Source organism: Podarcis muralis, chromosome 4, assembly GCF_964188315.1.
Source record: "Podarcis muralis chromosome 4, rPodMur119.hap1.1, whole genome shotgun sequence".
NCBI classification, from domain to species: domain Eukaryota; kingdom Metazoa; phylum Chordata; class Lepidosauria; order Squamata; family Lacertidae; genus Podarcis; species Podarcis muralis.
The window spans coordinates 96,274,324-96,296,648 of NC_135658.1; the positions used below are offsets into that span (position 1 = coordinate 96,274,324).

The following is a 22,325-nucleotide window of genomic DNA, read 5'->3' on the forward strand; positions in this document are numbered from 1 at the left end:
TAGAGCTTACGATTAAACATGAGTTTTCGTTATTTTAAGGTTGTGGCCGCTATGCTGGTGGACAAGGCTATAACAGCATTGGGCACTTCTGTGGAGGATGGGCTGGCAATTGTGGCGATGGTGGCATAGGAGGAAGCACATGGTACCTAGTCTGTGATCGGTGCAGAGAAAAATATCTCCGTGAAAAGCAGGCAGCAGCAAGAGAAAAGGTATTTTAATTTATTTCTTCCATTCTACAGCAAGACTGTGGAGTTTCTGCAGGAATGCCCTCTAGGAATAATGTACCTTTGTTCTCCTTACACCAGGGGTCTGCAACCCGCGGCTCCGGAGCCGCATGTGGCTCTTTTACACCTTTGCTGCGGCTCCGGGGCAGATACTAGCGAGGGGAGGAGGCGCATTGTGCACCCCGACACTCCCCACTGTGGCGGGCGCTGTACTGGCTGTGACGTCGCATGGGGGCAGTGCGTGCGTTAGTCACGCACCGTCCTGATGTCACCTTCCTGGTTTTGCGACTCCCAGTTTTTTTTCTTCGGAAACGGGTCCAAGTGGCTCTTTTTGTCTTAAAGGTTGCAGACCCCTGCCTTACACCAATCTAGGTGTGTTCTGACTGCATTATTCCCTACTGTACCTGGAAGTCTGAGAACTCGCTGGGCTTTGGGGTTCCAGAAAGCGTATCTTGCAGCTAATATTGCACTTCACGTGTATGCCTTACATCCAGATTGTAAATGGCTGTTTCCCTGACTGTTTTTATGAATTGCTTTCAGAAGACCAGGAAAGCAAGCTTTTATAAGTTGGAAAATAGTTCTTTCTTTCAGGCTGCCCATGCCATTAAAAGACTGAAATAGAAATATGGCAAGTAAGACAGTGGCTAACGATCACACAAAAAGTGGGCTAGTAAGCTTAATGAACTTACTTGCAGTACTGCTGTTTACTGGGCTAAAATCAAAAAGTCAAAAATGGGAAAAGAATGTGACCCTTAGACCTGCAGGGCTGTCACATTTGGGTGTACTGAATTCTCAGTGCTCCCATTTTCCACATGTGACTGTGAAAGAGAGAAAACTATGCATTTATAGTAGGGGTTGCTGGTTTTGCTATCAGTTCTGTGTTGTATCTGTGGAATGCAAGAATAATTTCTTACAAAGGCATATAAGCTGTTCAAAGCCCGAGGGAGATGCTATCCTGAGCGGCCAAGATTGTCCTCCATGTGATACCAAGAACAGAAGTTCACATGAAGCATACTTCCATTTTCACCCACACATGCTGGTTGAGTAGTGAAGAAGGGATGAAGTATAAGCAGTGGAGCTCTGGTGTTGTTGTTGTTGTTGTTTAGTCGTTTAGTCGTGTCCGACTCTTCGTGACCCCATGGACCAGAGCACGCCAGGCACCTCTGTCCTCCACTACTTCCCGCAGTTTGGTCAGACTCATGCTGGTAACCTCGAAAACACTATCCAACCATCTCGTCCTCTGTCGCCCCCTTCTCCTTGTGCCCTCCATCTTTCCCAGCATCAGTGTCTTCTCCAGGGAGTCTTCTCTTCTCATGAGGTGGCCAAAGTACTGGAGCCTCAGCTTCACGATCTGTCCTTCCAGTGAGCACTCAGGGCTGATTTCCTTAAGAATGGATGCGTTTGATCTTCTTGCAGTCCATGGGACTCTCAAGAGTCTTCTCCAGCACCATAATTCAAAAGCATCAATTCTTCGGCGATCAGCCTTCTTGATGGTCCAGCTCTCACTTCCATACATCACTACTGGGAAAACCATGGCTTTAACTATACGGACCTTTGTTGGCAAGGTGACGTCTCTACTTCTCAAGATGCTGTCTAGGCCTGTCATTGCCCTTCTCCCAAGAAGGAGGCGTCTTTTAATTTCGTGGCTGCTGTCACCAGTGCTTAGCAAGGGTATTGTTCCCTCTTGTTGGACCCTGAAGTTCCACTGCCATGGTCACAAAGTAGCATTCTTTGTCTCCCTGTAGGTCAAACAGTCTAGGAGAAAGCCAATGCAAGTTAAGACACCTCGTGCCTTGCCCACCATGGAAGCCCATCAAGTGATCAAAGCAAATGCATTGTTCTTGCTGGCCTTGAGCAGTGCAGCTGAGCCCAGTATTCTGTGTTACCACCCTTCCAAACCATTCCAGTCGCAGCTTCCGAGCGTCAAGGAAGGCATCTCGGAGGATTTCCCTGTTAAAATGACTTGTCTCTATCTTCAGACGTTAGCAAGGTAACAATAAACAAAGACACATATTGACTCCCTCCCAAATGTGCCTTAATATCATTAATAACTCTGCTTTTCTAAAATGTATTTACTTTGTCTTGAGATAACAATAACTTTAAAACTCAAAATCCACTGTATTGGTGTTAAGGGTAATCATTATTGCTATTAGGTCAAGGATTCCTAGTTTAAAGAAGCAATCTGTTAATTAACTGGAATCACTAACTATAATCATTACCTTTGTGTGTGTTAGAACATTTTCAGTAAATAACATTCAGCTCTTTCAAGCATGGCTACAGGTGGGTTTTAAAGTTTTTAAAAGCACATGTTAACTGTGTCTTGATTATGTTTTACTATATTTACCTTCCTATCAGTCAATGCTCTTCCAAAGAGTTCTAGCTCATTTCTGAGTGTCTGATGTTCCTTTAGATGTCTGTGCTTTAAGAAGTCTGTTTGCTTTACTGAACTCTGTGTGTGCACGTGCACAATCACATGGCATTCAGACTACTTTAAGAGTTCATTGGGCACGATGGAGTGACTATCTTCTTAAGGTATAGAATGTAAAATCTCATAAGAAAATAGACTATACTGGAAGTGACAGATTCTGGCTGGAGTCCATTTTGTCTTTGCTTCCACAAAGAGAAGCAGTTGGATTCTCTCCAGAGATCTTACTGAATTTCCAGATAAGATCCTTTGCTGGGAGTCCTATTGCTGCTGAACCTCCCTTCCTTGGAAAAGGGTGCATATGCAGATGGCACTTGCAAGGTTTGTATTTTGAACCTTGCTGACTTGTTGCTCAGCCTGTCATCCCACCCAACCTTTACCTCTCAAATTAGGAAAAAGGGGAGTTGTAAAATGAGATTTAATAATTTTGAAAGCTTCCTCGGTTGATCAGAATTTAGAGACATTTAGCCTGTGTAGTGGTATGGTTTTGATGAGCTAGTATCTTTGGACAGTTAGTTGAAATACTATGTCCCAGGTGTGTTTAGGTAACCGTCAGGCAAACTGATAGTAATATATCATTTTTGTTGGGTTTATGCATTTAAATGATTGGTTGATGACTGATTGGACCGAAAAAGCCTTGGCTTTACATAACATGTGGTGTCTAATTCTTTTCAGACATCATCATGAAAACTTTGTTGGCTATCAAGACGACAACCTCTTTCAGGATGAGATGAGGTATTTGCGCTCAACTTCAGTACCTGCACCTTATATATCTGTTACTCCTGATGCCAGTCCTAATGTCTTTGAGGAGCCAGAAAGTAACATGAAATCCATGCCACCAAGGTATTCCAATGTGTATGTTAGTATGTGTTGGTGTGCTAACTGCTAAATTGTGATTTATTTATTTATTTATTTGCAACTCTTCATAACACTACTTTGAGAAAAGCATCCAGAGACCATCTTACTACACTTACTGAAAGCAAGGATAGTGTGAAGAACAATTTATGTTTACCACCTTTTTTATAAGCTCAAGAAGAAACTCTGATTCCTTTCACTAACCTTCATGATATTTCATTTAGGGAACTGGTAATCTAGTAAAAATGGTAATGTAATGTAATGTAATGTAATGTAATGTAATGTAATGTAATGTCTGACATAGAAACTCTTAAAAGGTTCATATAGTCTATAATTTTGTCAGAAATAAAGGCGTTGATTGTTTCATTCTAGATAAGCTGAAACCCTGCTGCTGAACATCTTAGAATTTGCAAGATAATTTGTAATTTTCTGGGGGCCAGCACAGACATAATGCTTTCCATCCCTGAATTAAAGCCTTCTACCATGTAAAAGCCTCTTAACCACAGTTTGTAATTATATCTGCACAATGGTTAATGCTAATCAGGATTCACTCCTAAATGCATGGTTTGAAATCCGTTTTGGAAACCTTAGAAATCCAGGATCAAGAAATGGTTGATTGAACTCATGAGCTTTCCCTGTTTGTTACTAGGAGATATACTTAAATTATTGGGTTGCTAAAATGCATATACCTATAAAGGTGTTAATTAATGCACTGTTATCTTTCTAGTTTAGAGACTAGTCCTATCACAGATACAGATTTAGCAAAGCGCACAGTTTTTCAGAGGTCGTATTCAGTCGTTGCATCGGAATATGATAAACAACATTCCATTTTACCTGCACGAGTAAAGGCTATCCCCAGAAGGAGAGTCAACAGTGGAGATGCAGGTAAGGATATAAACTTTGCCAGCTGTGAAAATATTTAACTATTTGTGTGGATGTATATGCAACTTTGCTTCTTTGTGATTTCTGTGCAATCCCAAATATGAGTTCTGGTGCAGAGCACCGATCAGAACTTTCTAGAGTTAAGTGACAGAGGCTTTAGCATGAAGACTCTGCCCCCAGTCATCACAACACATTCTCAAAGAGACATGGCTGGTGCCTTCTTGCTTCCTTCCATCTTGGCCGTCACCTTCAGGAAAAGCTTTTCTTTTGAAAGAGTTAGGCCCTTTCTTCTTCTTCTTTTGTTTCTTTATTTTCTCCCTGCGGCGTTCTTCTTTTGCATTTAATGTTGTTTTTGGTCAGTATTGAGTCAGTGAGCCCCTTCACCATTATGCACAATGGGCACCCCCCCCCCTTTTAAGTGTTCAGCTTTCTAATTGTCCACAATGCACAGCACATCCAAAAGCAATGTCTGTCTGAGCCTGAACATCCAAAGTGTAATATCTGATGAATGTACAGTGGTGCCTCGCAAGACGAAATTAATCCGTTCCGCGAGTCTCTTCGTCTTGCGGTTTTTTCGTCTTGCGAAGCACGGCTATTAGCGGCTTAGCGGCTATTAACGGCTTAGCGGCTTTAAGAAAAAGGAAACAAACTCGCAAGAACTCGCAAGACGTTTCGTCTTGCGAAGCAAGCCCATAGGGAAATTCGTCTTGCGGAACGACTCAAAAAACGGAAAACCCTTTCGTCTAGCGAGTTTTTCGTCTTGCGAGGCATTCGTCTTGCGGGGCACCACTGTAAAAGGTTGCAGCCAAACTGTTTGCCTGAGAATTAAGATACTCGTTCAGTATAACCAACAAGTAATGTTTGGACAGATTATTTGTACAGTTTCTGCTTTCAGTAAATTAATACTAATATACTAACCTCCTTAGTATATTATTAACTCTCTAATATGTACGTATTTTTATGCTTTTAAATAGAAGTGGGGTCCTCTCTCCTGAGACATCCATCTCCTGAACTTTCTCGGTTAATCTCCGCCCACAGCTCTCTTTCCAAAGGAGAGAGAAATTTCCAGTGGCCTGTTCTGGCATTTGTAATCCAACATCATGACTTGGAGGGACTTGAAATTGCAATGAAACAAGCTTTAAGAAAATCAGCTTGCCGGGTGTTTGCTATGGAGGTATTTAGTGCCTTAATTATCATCCGAATCAGTGTCACGTCCGTAATTCATTCTCTTTGTAGTAGCGTTTTTAGTTTTCCAAAGTGTTTTATCGTGATGTGTGAATGTAGGCAGCTGGACTTACTTCTGAGTAAACTTGCTTAAGAGTGTGCTAGGTTAAGATATCTAGAATGCCATCTATTTCTGGTTCCTCTGTATAGCCAGCTGCCTTAGTTGCACATACATTGCTATCAGAATACAGTCAAACCTCATGATACGTCCGCTTCAGGTTGCGTGTTTTCATCTTGCGTCCCGCGGCAACCCGGAAGTACCGGAACCGTCCGTAACACGAGGTTCCACTGTACTGACTTTTCTCTAAATGTGACTAACAACCAGTACATGCAGTTTATGCAGTTACTTGCATTTCAGTCCAGCACCTGTCACTCCCATGAGTTAACTTTCTGTTTTTCTTACTACTACATCATCAGCCAGCTAACTGCAAATGTCTGTAAAAAAAAAATAACAGTGCCCTACATGTGTCTAGATTGTCTTACTATCATGGATTGCATAAACTGCACGTGTTTTCTACAAAATACTATTGCATCCTCTGAAATTTGGAATCTCCCCTCCAGTTTTCCTCTGCACTTAAACTCCACGACTTTTATGTTTCTAGGCTTTTAACTGGCTTCTCTGCAATGTCATTCAAACAACATCTCTTCACGATATTTTATGGCATTTTGTGGCATCCCTGACTCCTGCCCCTGTGGAGCCAGAGGAAGAAGAGGATGAAGAGAACAAAGCAAACAAAGAAAACGCTGAACAAGTAAGTTGAAGTGCTTGCAACTTAGTTCACTGTGATGATGTACTATGGAACCAAGTGCATCACCTTTTCCCAATCACCTAATACTGCCTCAGCAGATTTCATAATGCCTGTGAAGACAGTGTTTCAGTGAAGATAAAATAAAATAAAATACCAGAATTGCATCAGTTTTCTATTTTAACAGGCAGGCTACAACATTTGTAAGGAAAGTAGTTTTGATTATTTTTAATCTGAATTCATTGTCACCAACGACCAATTTATACCAGCAAAGCATAAAATATATAGCATTCTCTATATAAGACAAAACAAAAATAGAAAGAATAATTGACTTAATATTGATCAGAACCGTAAGGTAAATCGTATGCCTTTTCTCAGAGTCCTCATCTTAATTGCAGTGCAGAAAAACAAACCATCTTGAATCATGTTGCAATATATGTGGGTGCGTAATTAAGCACACGCCTATTAATTTTATTAAGTTATGCATATAGAAATTTGAAAGCCTCAGATCCTGAATATATACTGGGGAAATGGTTAACATAATGAGAACAGCCAGACGTGAGTGTGCCCTTACTTCAAGAGGGCAGCTTTTCAGATGTAACTTACGCAATTTGAATTTCAGGAAAAGGATACAAGAGTCTGTGAGCATCCGTTGTCCGACATAGTGATTGCTGGTGAAGCAGCTCATCCTTTGCCCCATACTTTCCACCGTTTGCTACAGACCATCTCTGACCTCATGATGTCTCTCCCAAGTGGAAGTTCATTGCAACAGATGGCTCTGAGGTAGGTGCTACATACAGAAAATCTCCTTTAAAAAATTGAGCAGAGAGAAGGTAAACATATATATATATAGAGAGAGAGAGAGAGTGCCTTCATTTAGAGCAAAAGTAGGAAAAAAGCTACCTACTCAGATATTTAGACACCAGCTCTGTATGTGGCTGGGCACATTTCAGTATGCAGGGTTCAAATGCCCAGAATTAGGATGCTTCACAAGGTAATTGGTAGGATTTGTTATACTGGACATATTAGCACAAGTTTTTTGCTTGCATTTGGGAGTAATAGGAAACCATAGAATCCTGCTTCCGTCTTGTAAGAGCTGAGTACATTGACTGGTCAGGATTCCTGTATTTAAAAATGGTTTACTTCTTTCATATACCTTCCTGCCTCTGAGCAGGTATAAATGTGGATTTAAACTTGTCAGGATATATGGAGAATAATCCCTTGTTCCAGTACTGCAGTTGCCTTGCTTCTGATCTGCAGCTCTGGCACCATTTCAAAAAACAAAAGCAGGCTTCTTCCAGAAGCAATACCAACAAATTGCAGATTGTGACGACACTCCATTGGCTACTACTTGTATCTGGCTATGTGATTAGGTCATTGCCCTTGCTCTTGAGCAGTCTACATTCAGATTGGGCTGTGTAATGACCAGGAAGCTGGATCAAATGCTTGAATATGTAAACATTTTCCTACCATTTCCCAACCTGCTCATTCATGAAGAGTGTGTGTTCCATATTGAAAAGACTTGTGTCTCCCCCCCCCCCAAAAAAAAATTAAATACACCTCCTTTTGTTCAGCCGTACAATAAAGCCGTAGTGGAGAGAAGTCACAATAATAGGTAAAAAGAAAAATATATATATTTACACATACGTTTAGTAATGAAAGGGATACAGAATGGGAAACAGGAATTTCTTTAATGTATTTCATACTGTATATTCTGTATATCTCAGCCTACATTTCATGTTACGATAGATAGATAGATAGATAGATAGATAGATAGATAGATTAGATATAGTTAAAAGGCATTTATTTGCCACATAGATAGACATGGGAACTCAGCAAATAATGGAATGCGTTTCTTCTTAGTAGAGCCTGGGCTGCCTGTTCAGAGTCTTAGGCTGATGATGTATGCTCTGCTCATGGTTCGTTGGATGCATTTAAACTGAAGACGGGTGCTTAACTTATTTTTTCCAGATGCTGGAGCCTCAAATTCAAGCAATCGGATCACCAGTTTCTGCACCAGAGCAATGTCTTTCACCACATTAACAACATTCTGTCCAAATCTGATGATGGAGACAGTGAAGAAAGCTTTAGTATCAGTATCCAGTCTGGCTTTGAAGCTATTAGTCAGGTAAGTCGTATCTCCCAAGTTTCCAGGGAGGCAGTAGATGAGCATATCTTACTAATCAGAAATGCACGCAGTCGCTTAAAATGAAGTTTCAGAAGTACTTCATTTTCTCAAGTTGATATTTCCCATATGTGTAGACTAGTGGTTTTCAACCAGTGTGCCGTGGCACCCTGGGGTGCCTAGAATGATGGTCCGGGGTGCCCATCCTCTGATGCCCTCTTGCGTCTCTGTCTCCCAAAGGCTTGTACAGCTGTTTGTTGCAGCAGCCCTGGCTACAAGCTCCACAGGCAAATGATGCCTCTGGGAGGCACCTCTCTTTGGGGCGGGGGGGGGGGGGGGCGCAAGGTCAGAGACCAGGGGTGGCAGCAGCTGCCTGAAGGACTCCCAAGGAGAGGGGAGAGGAGAGGAGGCTGAGGGAACACGGCACAAGGGAGGGTGTTCAAAAAAGGACGAAAGGCTGCCAGCTATGCAGGCAAGGGGTAACATAACTGAACTCCTGAGCCCCACAAGGGTGCTGCAGAAAGAATGTAGTTGGTCAAGGGAGCCATGGACTCAAAAAGGTTGAAAACCTCTGGTGTAGACCTATGGGAGGAAATGCAGGTTGTGATGTGTGGCTAAATGGTGTCAGGTAGCTGCATCTGATTTTTGGATGTGCCGTCTAGTCTTGTTGTTGTTTAGTCGTTTAGTCATGTCCGACTCTTCGTGACCCCATGGACCAGAGCACGCCAGGCCCTTCTGTCTTCCACTGCCTCCCGCAGTTTGGTCAAACTCATGCTGGTAGCTTCGAGAACACTGTCCAACCATCTCGTCCTCTGTCGTCCCCTTCTCCTTGTGCCCTCCATCTTTCCCAACATCAGGGTCTTTTCCAGGGAGTCTGATCTTCTCATGAGGTGGCCAAAGTATTGGAGCCTCAGCTTCAGGATCTGTCCTTCCAGTGAGCACTCAGGGAGCAGGAACCGGCAAGCCACTCCAGTATCCCTGCCAAGAAAACTCCATGGACAAAGCCGTCTAGTCTATACACATGTTAATAGAAACAGTGTCTTTACTCTTACTTTACTTTTTAAAGAGAACCTTCAAACTCAAAATCGCTGTCTCATTTCATACCTGCCCTTCATTTAAACTAATCAAGAAAGAATGGTTTGAACTGCAGGAGTGACATACTTTTTTTTTTTTGTTTTTTTTTTTTTACCTCTTTGACTCTGAAACCCCTCTGTTTTGACAGGAATCATGTATAGTGATTTGTCTAAAAGACTTAACCAGCATCGTGGATATTAAAACGTCAAGTCGCCCAGCCATGATTGGTAGTTTGACGGATGGGTCAACAGAAACCTTCTGGGAATCTGGAGATGAAGATAAAAATAAGACTAAAAACATCACCATTAACTGCGTCAAAGGAATTAATGCTCGCTATGTGTCTGTCCATGTTGACAACTCACGGGATCTTGGGGTAAATCATATTCTGTAACATATTTCTACATGAATTTTGTTGAAACAAAAAATAGCAGAACTTGCATATTCTCATAAATTTGCACTGCTGTAGAGAGTGTAGTTATAAAATAGTTAGATCAAGCTGTATCAAATGTTCTCTGTCCACTTTTGCAAGGGCTCTTGAGCTACTGCATGGGTGAACTTTAATGTTGTGCAACAGAGCAGTCCAATGCCACAGTTGCACTTGTGAGAGTCCGGTCCTGGGTCGAGGGTCTGGAGACTGTCCACCTAGGGCGAAGCGGGGTCCAAAGCAAGAAGCCGGGCGTGGTCAGGAACTCCGGAAGAACAGGTCTGGGTGCTGGCAGAAACATGTTTCCAACGACGTTGCTCCCGCAACCTGGGACTGGGCTGACTGGCCTTTATCTCCTCTGAGGCCAGGGGCAGTCCCGGCCCACAGGTGACCCGCCTCTCCTGGCCTTAAGGCGAGCACTCCTCCTGAGAGAACTTAGTTCCCTCCGCCTCTTTGCCCTGAGCCTCTGCAGCTCCGGAGAGGCTGGAGCGTTACTGGACCCAGAGGCAACCTCCTCTTCCCCCTGACAGGGCTGGGAGAGGAGCACCTGCAGGCAATGGGCCCGGCACAGGTGCAGGCACCTCAGATTCAAGCCCCTGCCCCGGCTCAGCCGGCCCTGGAGGCAGGGACTCCTGTGCAGGCTGGGACTCCTCAGATTCAGCCTCTGAATCAGATTCCCAGGCCATCACAGCACTATTGTAAATGCATTGTGCAGTGAAGTTGCCAGCAAACCTGCTCATGCATTTTCTTGCACAACAGTCTACCACTGTCATGAAGCATTTCACCAGTGGAACAAGCATGCTGCTAAGTTACTTGAATTTAGTTACTACTTTGAATGCCACCCATAGGATTGAGTTATAAAATCCTTTTTTTAGAAATGCAGGGTTCGTGCATTCAAAAAGAGAATCCTTTATACATCATCCTGCATATAGTGCAGACCTACAGAATGAGTTGACAGAATATAGAATTGATAGCTTCAGTTGATTTAAACGTGTGAGCCAACCCACATGAAGTGAAAATGCTGAGCTTTAAAGTTGTTTGGCTATCGCAGTTCTGCTTTTCTTCACTATCCAGTTTTATAAAATTACATATATTCATGTCCTGCACTTTAAGCTGTGTTAGTAATATCAACTCATTTAAAAGCATCTTTTTATTTTTGTTTCATTCTGTCATCTGTAGAACAAAGTGACTTCGATGACCTTTTTAACAGGAAAGACAGTAGAAGATCTTTGCAGAATAAAGCAGGTAAATAACTAATTTAATTATGAAGAAGAGTGCATCTTAATTCTTAAAGAATGTATAGTACTAGTTGGAATGTATGGTACTAATTGTATACTGCTGTTTGGCTCACAGCCCCCCAGCCCCAAAGCAGTGAACATTAATAGATGTTACAAAAAAACATACAGTAAAAGTGTGATACATACAACAGCTCAATGAAAGCAGTATAAATAAGATAGCATCAAAATTCAATCAAGCATGCCGATTATGTAATAGGATCTGACTACCATTAGGCACAGCATATTGGTGGTGGCAGAAATCTTTCATTCTGTTTGGCTTCTTTGCAGGAGTAATATGCATTTAACATGCCATTCAAGGGGCTTGTTTTACAAAATCTCCATAACTGAACATTAGATGCCCTTGCATCATATTTGTACTATGTCTCTGGAAGAAACAAATAGAGAAGTGGGAAATGAACGAATGCCTTCCACCTCCTTATGTTTTGCATTTTGTCCCTTACACGAGCCTGTAATAAAGGATCAGGTGGCTGTAGAAGCTGAATACTGTTACAGTTTTAAATTGCCCAGTCCTGTGTACAGAGAGGAGGGGAAGGTCCGTTTTTAATCTAATTCATATTAGCAGTTGTTTTGAGTTGACATTGGTTGGTTTGAAAGCTCTGTCTGTGGTGATAACCCATTCACACATGCCCAGCCCTCAACTGTTGAATGTGGATGCGTGAATCAGACTATTAAATATTGGCTTTTGAACTAGTTACTTGTAAAGGCAAGTCATTAGCTGTATGTGTGCCCCACCACGACCTTACAAATCCTTCTTTACATTCCTGTTTACTAGGTTGACTTGGATTCAAGGCATATTGGCTGGGTAACCAGTGAACTTCCTGGTGGAGATAACCACATCATCAAAATTGAATTAAAGGGACCAGAGAACACTCTCAGAGTTAGGCAAGTGAAAGTGCTGGGATGGAAGGATGGCGAAAGCATCAAAATAGCAGGCCAGATTTCAGCAAGTGTAGCTCAGCAAAGGAACTGTGAAGCTGAGACGCTGCGGGTCTTCAGGCTTATTACATCTCAGGTGAGACACTGAATTGCATCACAACAATTCATATTTAGCACTGTAAATTAGACATACGATCTAAGAGTGACTTTTGTGTAATTCTGTCTCTGAAGCTCTATCTGAAGCTGTTTCAATGAAAGACTCTATGGGAGCTTTATGCGTGTGTTTATTTTTGACAATTGGGTATCTGCTATGAACTGCACATAGATATTTTAAAACGGTTATTCCACCTGCATAAAAGCTTGTACGTAACTCCTCTACTGTCGTTTTATCCATTCCCTAATAGGTCTTTGGAAAACTCATATCTGGAGATGCTGAGCCAACACCAGAACAAGAAGAAAAAGCTTTGCTGTCTTCACCTGAAGGAGAAGAAAAAGTACACAATGTATTTATTTGTATTCTATCATTACTATGATTCTAAAACTAGTAATGAAAGTTCTGTCAATTTCTGACTTTTGCCATGTTGGACTGAATTCCCTTACCTAGATTTTCCTTTTAATTCAGTAGTGGTTTCGCCAAATTGCTAGTAATGCTGAATGTTTACCTACATGCTGGAAATATAGACTTTCTTTGGGATTACTTAACTTTCAACAATAGTCAGGGAATGTTTGGCAAGATTCATAGTAAGCCATTTATTTATTTATTTCAGATACATTGATTCACCAGTCGTTGAACCTTGGAGCAGCCTCACTATTAATGTTTTGTTCTGATTAACAGCCACTATTTAAAGTCCATGTCTGCATCCCAGTTTCTTCTTACCGTATTTTTCGCTCTATAGGACGCACTTTTTCCCCTCCAAAAATGAAGGGGAAATGTGTGTGCGTCCTATGGAGCGAATGCAGGCTTTCGCTGAAGCCTGAAGAGCAAGAGGGGTCGATGCGCACCTAGCCCCGCGGCTGGGGGGGGGGGGAATAAATTTTTCCCCCTTTATTTCCCCCCCTAAAAACTAGGTGCGCCCTATGGTCCGATGCGCTCTTTGGAGCGAAAAATACGGTTATTCTTGTTGCAAAAAGCAGTTCACTAGGAAGCCGATGCATGGAAGCACTACCTGCAAGTAAAGCAGATGGTTTTAACTTGCACAGTATTTTATTGCTTTAACAGTAGGAACTCCTGTGTTAATATCCAGGTCCTGCAAAAAGCAGCTATGATTCTTCTTGCCAGAAAGGTCCTACATAAACAAATGCTCAATCATGTTACCATTTCCCAAAAAAGTAGAAGTGGAAGTCTCTGGCTGCAATAGTAACCCCCTTATAGCCCACTGAATTTCTTCTAAGTAGACATTATTAAAATTGCACTGTAAGTCACAATATGCCAGATTGTCCCAATGCAAAATTCTGTCTCTGACGTCAAAGTCATATTTGGAAGCTCAGTTCTTCATAGAGTATTAAACTCTTACAAAGAAAACCAGGACAGTATTATTGACAACTTCTTTTTTAAGGGGGAAAAATGTGTGATGTGTATATATTCTTCAGCGAATTTATTTTGGCTAGGTATTCTGTTTTCGTAAATGCCAGAATATGCAAGGAAAGCAAAACTGTTCTAAGTTTCATGCTACAAAAATCAAACCGTGGAACACAGGCTCACATCAAATGTTAATGTTTCCATCTAAAGGCAACTTCGGATGCAGACCTGAAAGAGCACATGGTTGGAATTATATTCAGCAGAAGTAAACTGACTAATTTGCAAAAGCAGGTTTGTTTACTATAGTAGCCTTTTATAGTTTTGAGCATTTTACACACCCTTGGATATGTGGTCTCCAGGGCACAAGAGAGGGAGGTTCAGCATGGGAAGTGGCAGCCATTGGAGAGAGGAGGGCAGAAAGTGGTTGGGAGAAAGAAGGAGATTTTGGTGGGTGCTGAGCATTTTTTAGCTTGGACATGTTAGCTATCCCGCTTTTACATAAAAGGGGTAAAGCAGGTTTTTTTTTAAAAAAAGAAGAAAATGCAAACTAGAAACTTCTGGGGATGTAAGCAGCAGAGCAATTCAAAAACAGTTTTTTGAAGAGTCAGTGTGGTGTAGTGGTTAAGAGAGGTAGCCTCGTAATCTGGGCAACCGGGTTCGCTTCCCCGCTCCGCCACATGCAGCTGCTGGGTGACCTTGGGCTAGTCACACTTCTTTGAAGTCTCTCAGCCCCACTCACCTCACAGAGTGTTTGTTGTGGGGGAGGAAGGGAAAGGAGAATGTTAGCCACTTTGAGACTCCTTAAAGGGAGTGAAAGGCGGGATATCAAATCCATACTCCTCCTCTTCTTCTTCTTTTTGGTAGGGGCCAGGTAATTTACTCAGCAGAAATCAAAACTTTTGTGTTTTACAAATTAATTTAGGGACCATTTGTTGAGTCACTGCAGATACACCACATACACGTGGCAATCTAAAAGAGCAAGCCCTGTTCTTAACATCTAGAACATTTTGCTGAAGCCTATGCATGTGCAAACAGTCCCTTTTTTCATCGAATGACTTAGGCACAGTGTAATCCCGCAAAATGTTCTGATGTGGTGGGAAGGGCATAAGGCTTATTTTTGCACGGCGTGATGTGCGTATGGAATTTGATCATGGCATCACAATTAAAACACGGATGAGTTATAAATCAGCTTGATTGCACTGGAGTCATGAGGTGGTTGATTGCAGTTAAATTACTTTATCCTGTTTCCCCCGTGTTAGGTTTGCGCTCACATTGTACAGGCTATCCGAATGGAAGCAACTCGTGTTCGGGAAGAATGGGAGCATGCAATTTCTAGCAAAGAGAACGCAAACTCTCAGCCTAGCGATGAGGATGCTTCCTCTGATGCCTATTGCTTTGAGCTGCTGTCCATGGTGCTGGCACTGAGTGGTTCAAATGTAGGGCGTCAGTACTTGGCTCAGCAACTGACGTTGCTTCAAGATCTCTTCTCGCTGCTACATACTGCTTCGCCCAGGGTACAGAGGCAGGTTAGTGCAAAATGAAAATTTTCATACGGTATAAAGAGGCATCCTAGTCAAATTTAGTTAAAGTTGTTTATAATGATCAATTGATACATTAACTCAGACACTGAAAATGTTGACTAACTTCCTGGGTGCTTCATCTAGGTGACCTCCTTACTTAGGCGTGTGCTGCCAGAAGTCACCCCGAGTCGCTTGGCTAGTATCATAGGAGTCAAGGCGCTGCCCCCAGCAGATATAAGCGACATCATTCATTCAACAGAGAAGGGAGACTGGAATAAGCTGGGCATCTTGGACATGTTCCTGGGTTGCATTGCCAAAGCACTCACTGTACAGCTGAAGGCCAAAGGAACCACTATCACTGGCACAGCTGGCACTGCAGCTGGCAAAGGCGTTACTACAGTTACATTGCCAATGATTTTCAATTCCAGGTTAGTAGATGTTGCACTCTTTTAATGTTCTTTCAATATCATGGCACAGGGAATTAAAATGTCCCCTTTCAAAATAGGATTGCCATATGTCCAGGAATTGCCAGACATCTCCTCTTTTGGGTGTCCTACATGCCCATCAAGGGGGAATTTTACATTTTAAAGCAAATGTCCTGGATTTTTTGTTTTAATTTTGTGTTTGGGCTTGGGCTTGGGTTGTGGTGTGGGCAACCTGGTCCAGGTGACCCGGGTTTGGACTCAGCAGCAGTGGAGGGGCCATTGGGCGGTTGCCCTAAAAAAAGCTCAACAACCTTTGGTGCCAGAATTTTTACCCCTTGAAAGATGGCAACCCTATTTTAATTTTAAAAACATGTCAAACACTGTGTTCTCGAAGACTGCAAAATGCATTTTATTTCAATACAGTCATACCTTGGGTTGCGAACGCTGCGGGTTGCGTGTTTTCGGGTTATGGGCCGTGCCGAACCTGGAAGTACCGGAACAGGTTACTTCCAGGTTTCGGTGCTCGCGCATGTGCAGAATCACTAAATTGTGCTTTGCTCGTGCGCAGAAGCGCCAAATCTCGTCACACGCGGCACTGCGGGTTGCGACCGTGCCTCCTGCATGGATCACATTCGCAACCCGATGTATGACTGTACTGTATTCTCAGGTTCTTTCTAATGCTGATTTTATACATATATTCATGTTTGCTTTTCCCCCTTTCCAGCTATCTTCGACGAGGTGAAAGCCACTGGTGGATGAAGGGCTCAACACCAACACAGATTTCAGAGATCATTATTAAGCTCATTAAAGACATGGCTGCCGTAAGCTTCCAGCATCTTAGTGTACTGTGCTGCTCTTGTGCTGAATTGGTCCCTGCACCCTGCTTCCCCTGCACTGAGATTTCCCTTTAATTTCAGAAAGCATTATTTTCTCCCTGCATGTAAGGACCACATCAGATGGGACTAGAGCTCTACCTAGTGGTAGCATGCAGAATTCACTGTTTTCCATGGTTGTTGGCCATCATCCCATGGGTGAATATTGCCACCTAGCACCCAAGGCAGGCAATGTTCAGAGCCGATAAGTGTGCAGCTCCTCTGCCCCCACCAATCCCTTGCTTTTTTGGACAAGCTTTTTCCTTTCTGAGCTCTCTGTCTTGCTAACAGAGCAAAGCCCACTCAGTGCAGACTCCAGAAAGGTAAAGTTGGTCTCGCCGGGGCAATTCGGATATATGCATTTTTGCATATACATTGCATCCCTGGAACGTAACCCCCGCATGAGATGCGACCGTTCTGCAGTTTTAGTGTACATTTCTGCACAGTGCATTATATTAGGGCTCGGTCTAAGTTGTGTCTCTTCCACAGGGTCACTTGTCTGAAGCTTGGTCCCGTGTGACAAAAAACGCTATAGCTGAAACAATCATTGCATTGACCAAAATGGAGGAAGAATTCAGGTCACCAGTGCGTTGCATTGCAACAACCAGGGTAAGAGCAGTTGGTTATTCTGTTACACATTGTATCTTGCTTATTGGAGATGTTTCGCCAGAGACATCTACACGTACCTGGCTTAGCCACCTAAGGTTTTTGTGTCTTGTGTTTGGTTTATTTGTGTGGGCTATTGCTTTTTCCTTGAGTAAATTGTATTTCTTGATATATATCACCTGTACAAGAATAATGATGATCTTAAAAGGAGAAACACTGATAATAACAAAAGCATCTGATTATATTTACTGCTGCAGAACTTTTCTGTTATATTCCCATTGCTAACAAATTTGATTTTCCTCCAAGTACATATCTGCTGGGAATTGTGTTGTGTGTGTAATATTACGAGTTTGAAAAAGCTACTTCTTGTGCAGAGATAGTGCTTTGTATACGAAAAGGGAATTATCAGTTTTAATAGCTACACAACATTGTTGGATCTCTCATGCCACCATCCCCTCCTTTTGTTAAAACCTTTTGTTGACCATAAATTCAGTATTTCACAGAAGAATGAAGGTATATATAAATGTCACACAGTTTAATAAGAGGCAACTTAGTTATGTATGCGTGGCTAAATGATATTTTTGAAAAGGAGATGACAGTGGTTGCAGGGAAAACGAAAACCTCTTTAGAATAGTACTAAATTTCCTAAAATTCTAAAATAAGTGCTAATCAGGTGTGAGGTACAGAATATATAAGCTGTTTGCAGTATATTCTGAATGCCTTTTACCAAAGCTTATGCTGGGTTAAAAAAAATCTTAAATGTTCATTACTCTTTTTGCTGAACTTCTGCATGTTGCTAGAGAAAATACAGTTTGAAGATGGTTATGTTTAAGTCGTCAATATAAACTCATTGCTTAATTCCTAAGATTAATATGGCTTACCGCACTCTAAAAAATAATTTGATCTTGTCCTCTTTTTAACAGCTCTGGCTGGCTCTTGCATCCCTTTGTGTGCTTGATCAGGACCACGTAGACAGACTTTCCTCTGGAAGGTGGATGGGGAAGGATGGGCAGCAAAAACAAATGGTAAGGAATAGGCGGCAACAAACTTTGCAGGAAACATAAACTTCACCAACTTTTGAATAAATTCTTAGTTTATCTACTACTGTGCAGAATTTGCAATGTGAACAGTTAAGCATGTGCTTTGTGCCTTTTCTTGTACCCACTTCTGTAAGTGTTCCTGCAGACTCAGCCAGTTGCTTGTTGGAGACTTGTTGGAGAAGATTTGTGCACTTTTCATTTACTTTTTGTTAAAGGGGCTGATGAGAGACACTGGGTGCAATCTTACAATGACACCCCAAGAATAAAAGGCTGGAAAGAAGGGGGGTTCCCCTTTCCAGCTTTACCAGCAGGACTACATTTATTATATTTTTGAAGCCACTGATTCCTATTAGTGTCAGTTTATGCTCCTAGTGAGTGGTTTTCAACTTCCCTGTTAAGGAGATCATTGATGGAAGACAAGCTTCTCTGAAAGACAGTCTTTTTTTAGTCCTCTCTAGCACTCTATTCAAATAGCAGCCCTGGGTCACAACTAGGATTGTTCTCGGTATCACTTGGTGCTCTTGCTCTCATTTTGAAAAGATATCTCTTATATTCTGCACATGAACCTTTTTTATATACTATGCTAAACTATAATACACTGAAAGGTTTAAATGTTTCTTTGATTGTCCTTGAATCTTCCTGCCACACTTGTCATCCTCTTCTGCCACACAAGTGTGGTGTGCCACACCCTTTGAGAATCACTGAATTAAAGTATTGTAATTAAAAGACGCCTGCTTCTTGGGAGAAAAGCAATGGCAAACCTAGACAGCATCTTAAAAAGCAGAGACATCACCTTGCCGACAAAGGTCCATATAGTTAAAGCTATGGTTTTCTCAGTAGTGATGTATGGAAGTGAGAGCTGGACCATAAAGAAGGCTGATTGCCAAAGAATTGATGCTTTTGAATTATGGTGCTGGAGGAGACTCTTGAGAGTCCCATGAACTGCAAGAAAATCAAACCTATCCATTCTGAAGGAAATCAGCCCTGAGTACTCACTGGAAGGACAGATCGTGAAGCTGAGGCTCCAAGACTTTGGCCACCTCATGAGAAGAGAAGACTCCCTGGAAAAGACCCTGATGTTGGCAAAGATGGAGGGCACAAGGAGAAGGGGACGACAGAGGACGAGATGGTTGGACAGTGTTCTCGAAGCTACCAGCATGAGTTTGACCAAACTGCGGGAGGCAGTGGAAGACAGGAGTGCCTGGCGTGCTCTGGTCCATGGGGTCACGAATAGTCGGACACGACTAAACGACTAAACAACAACAACAAAATAGCCACTGGGGAAGAAATGAGGAGATTAAAATGTGCCCAGCATCATTTTACAATCAAACTTGGGGTTTAAATTTTAGTATATAAAAATACGCATCATTGTTTCAGTAGTTTTCTAACTGGATCATATTGTTTGATACTTGAAAGCTGAAACAATCACAGTTCTATAGTTCAACAAATTACAGCCTGGTTATATCTGTGCCATAAAGCTCCCTATCTCATTCTGATTTTATTTTTAAAAGCAAATTATTGGGGTGAGGTTCCCACCCCCTCAATAATTGTAATTCTGAGAACCTCTTACTACTTATAATTAAGGTTTTATATGTTAAAAAGCTGCTGCATATAAATGATTGAAATACAAGTAAGTTTTTCTTCCTGCTTGGATAAAATAAGAAAATTTTCCATCGGCTTGAACTATTTGCTCTTTCCCCCCATCAGCCTATGTGTGATAACCATGATGATGGAGAAACTGCTGCAATCATCCTATGTAACGTCTGTGGGAATCTCTGTACCGATTGTGATAGATTCCTCCATCTCCATCGGCGAACAAAGTCTCATCAGAGACAGGTAAAGTGTGATGTTTTCATCCTCTCAGGGCGAAATGCTTTTGTAGATCCATATGTACAAGTATCACCAGAGATTGTATCTTTGAATGATCTTTGATTTTGTCAGTTTAATATGTGTTTGGCCAAATCTGACAGGTATTCAAAGAAGAGGAGGAAGCGATCAAGGTCGATCTTCATGAAGGTTGTGGTAGGACCAAACTTTTCTGGCTGATGGCTCTTGCAGACTCTAAAACCATGAAGGCTATGGTAGAGTTCAGAGAACAAACAGGTAGGATGTATTTTCATGTATCATTTGGGTAGTTAGGGTAATATAAATCCCTAAAATGAGATGAAATGTTCCGTTGACTTTCTGTAAAACATGGGTTAATTAATTTACTAAGAAACACATAGGTCTCCATTATGCACAGTTTTAACTGGATCATCAACTCAAGCAGCAGAACTTTTTTATATAAAGCAAACAGGCTGCTTAGTACTCAGCTAAGCTGAACAGCTGATCCTAACTCTGGCAGAGATCTGCGTACTACCGAAGCAAAATAAATAAAAATGGAAGGACAGATCTTTTGTATGTGCTTAATTTGCATCATTTGCACAAGACTTGGTAATAGGAGTTGGGTTGATAATGTCAAATTTAAAAAAAATATAAATTCTTATCCCTATCCCTATCAATATTATTAATATTATTATTATTAATTCTATTATTATTATGTAATGCTGGTAATACTTACTTCTGGCTCATAGTTCAGTGGAAAGCACCTCTTTTGCAAAAGGTTTGGGCTCAGGTCCATGCAGAAGGTTCCTAGCAATAGATGAGGCAGGAGTAGTGAATTATATGTGTCCCACCTCTGCCACCTTCAGGGCCACCAACTGCCGTCATAATTGTGGCTGCCCAGCTGCTGCCGCCACCACTGCTGCAGTGCTTTGATTTTTTTTCCCTTCCCCACCCCTCCATGCCTCGTTTTGAGTCATCGTGGTTGAGGTCATCCAGGGAATGCCTCTCTTTCGCCGCCGTTTGTTTCCAGAGCACCAAATTACTGTTTAAAGTTAATGTAAAGCTTGAAAGTAGCATAAAAGTTTTGTGCTAGCTTTAATGAGTAAACTGTGGCACCGCAGGCACGCTCTGTCACCTTGCCCACGATGCCTCGTTTTTGGGAAAGGGCATCTTTCTCGGAAGGGACGTGGGTGGCGCTGTGGGTTAAACCACAGAGCCTAGGACTTGCCAATCAGAAGGTCGGCAGTTCAAATCCCCACGACGGGGTGAGCTCCCGTTGCTCAGTCCCTGCTCCTGCCAACCTAGCAGTTCGAAAGCATGACAAAAGTGCAAGTAGATAAATAGGTACCGCTCTGGCGGGAAGGTAAACGGCGTTTCCGTGCACTGCTCTGGTTCGCCAGAAGCGGCTTAGTCATGCTGCCCACATGACCCGGAAAAACTGTCTGGGGACAAACGTTGGCTCCCTCGGCCAGTAAAGCGAGATGAGCGCCGCAACCCCAGAGTCGGCCACGACTGGACCTAATGGTCAGGGGTCCCTTTACCTTTACCTATCTTTCTCGGAAGGAGGCACAGGGTGGGTTACTTGTGTCAGGAAGAAATGTGTGCAGCAGAGCGGCAGGGGAGGACAAGGGGGATGAGGCTGTTGGGATTAGGAGAAGGAATCATGATGCATTCTCATGTAGCGCATTGTCCTGTACTAGGCCTGCTCTCAAGTTCAGTCTCTGCCACCTCCAAGAGAAAATTATCTCAGGGAGCGAGACTGTTTCCACACAGGGCACCTTCATACCTGTAGATTCCTTTACTTTGCAATAGCCAGCTTTCCTTAACAGCTGTATGTACAATGCCTGTTTCTTCTGGTAAAATGGTTAACACTCACCTTGGCAATAATAAGGGGAAAGAAGACATTAGGCGAAGAGTACTAACTTTGTGTCCTGTTGTTGATCTAGGCAAACCCACTACGAGCAGCTCTGAAGCGTGCCGTTTTTGTGGCTGCAGAAACGGAACAGAATTATCAGCAGTGGGCAGTGTTTGTTCTGATGCCGATTGCCAGGTCTGTGTGAACTGTTGAATCTTTCCACCCCATTTATAAGTGACACATTATTTTGATTCTGTAATGTGAGAGCTCGTCCGCAGGTTGCACACAGGCATACAGAGAAAAACTCAACAACCTGCTTCTTCATTGCAAAACATCTTTGCTGAAACTTCCACACCTTTCTGTATGTGCGTTTGCTAGGGTTGCAGGTAGGGGATAGGAGAATTTTGGCAGAAAGGCTGGGGAATGCTTTAGTACTCCCACTGTCATCCTCCAAATTACCCTTTTCTGAACCTGCTTTGAAGTAATTCTGGCAGCTCATTTCTTTATCTTG

The 22,325-nt window shown here is 42.4% G+C and overlaps 1 protein-coding gene across 19 annotated transcripts in view; it reads left to right on the plus strand.

Annotated features, from left to right (window-relative positions):
• The window catches only part of MYCBP2 (MYC binding protein 2), a 140,974-nt gene that overhangs the window by 109,914 nt on the left and 8,735 nt on the right, over positions 1 to 22,325 (plus strand). For 16 of the 19 annotated variants that reach the window (XM_077927733.1, XM_077927739.1, XM_077927746.1 and 13 more), the window contains 21 exons: positions 40 to 209; positions 1,970 to 2,214; positions 3,325 to 3,492; positions 4,232 to 4,389; positions 5,361 to 5,560; positions 6,213 to 6,362; positions 6,979 to 7,139; positions 8,328 to 8,484; positions 9,704 to 9,928; positions 11,159 to 11,224; positions 12,050 to 12,289; positions 12,558 to 12,656; positions 13,883 to 13,963; positions 14,932 to 15,198; positions 15,337 to 15,620; positions 16,342 to 16,438; positions 16,979 to 17,098; positions 18,019 to 18,120; positions 19,843 to 19,971; positions 20,106 to 20,238; positions 21,906 to 22,009. In XM_077927733.1, the coding sequence (XP_077783859.1) occupies positions 40 to 209; positions 1,970 to 2,214; positions 3,325 to 3,492; positions 4,232 to 4,389; positions 5,361 to 5,560; positions 6,213 to 6,362; positions 6,979 to 7,139; positions 8,328 to 8,484; positions 9,704 to 9,928; positions 11,159 to 11,224; positions 12,050 to 12,289; positions 12,558 to 12,656; positions 13,883 to 13,963; positions 14,932 to 15,198; positions 15,337 to 15,620; positions 16,342 to 16,438; positions 16,979 to 17,098; positions 18,019 to 18,120; positions 19,843 to 19,971; positions 20,106 to 20,238; positions 21,906 to 22,009 (3,356 nt within the window). The remainder of the gene's footprint in view (positions 1 to 39; positions 210 to 1,969; positions 2,215 to 3,324; positions 3,493 to 4,231; positions 4,390 to 5,360; positions 5,561 to 6,212; positions 6,363 to 6,978; positions 7,140 to 8,327; positions 8,485 to 9,703; positions 9,929 to 11,158; positions 11,225 to 12,049; positions 12,290 to 12,557; positions 12,657 to 13,882; positions 13,964 to 14,931; positions 15,199 to 15,336; positions 15,621 to 16,341; positions 16,439 to 16,978; positions 17,099 to 18,018; positions 18,121 to 19,842; positions 19,972 to 20,105; positions 20,239 to 21,905; positions 22,010 to 22,325) is intronic. The other 3 variants (XM_077927735.1, XM_077927750.1, XM_077927743.1) reach the window with 2 other exon arrangements.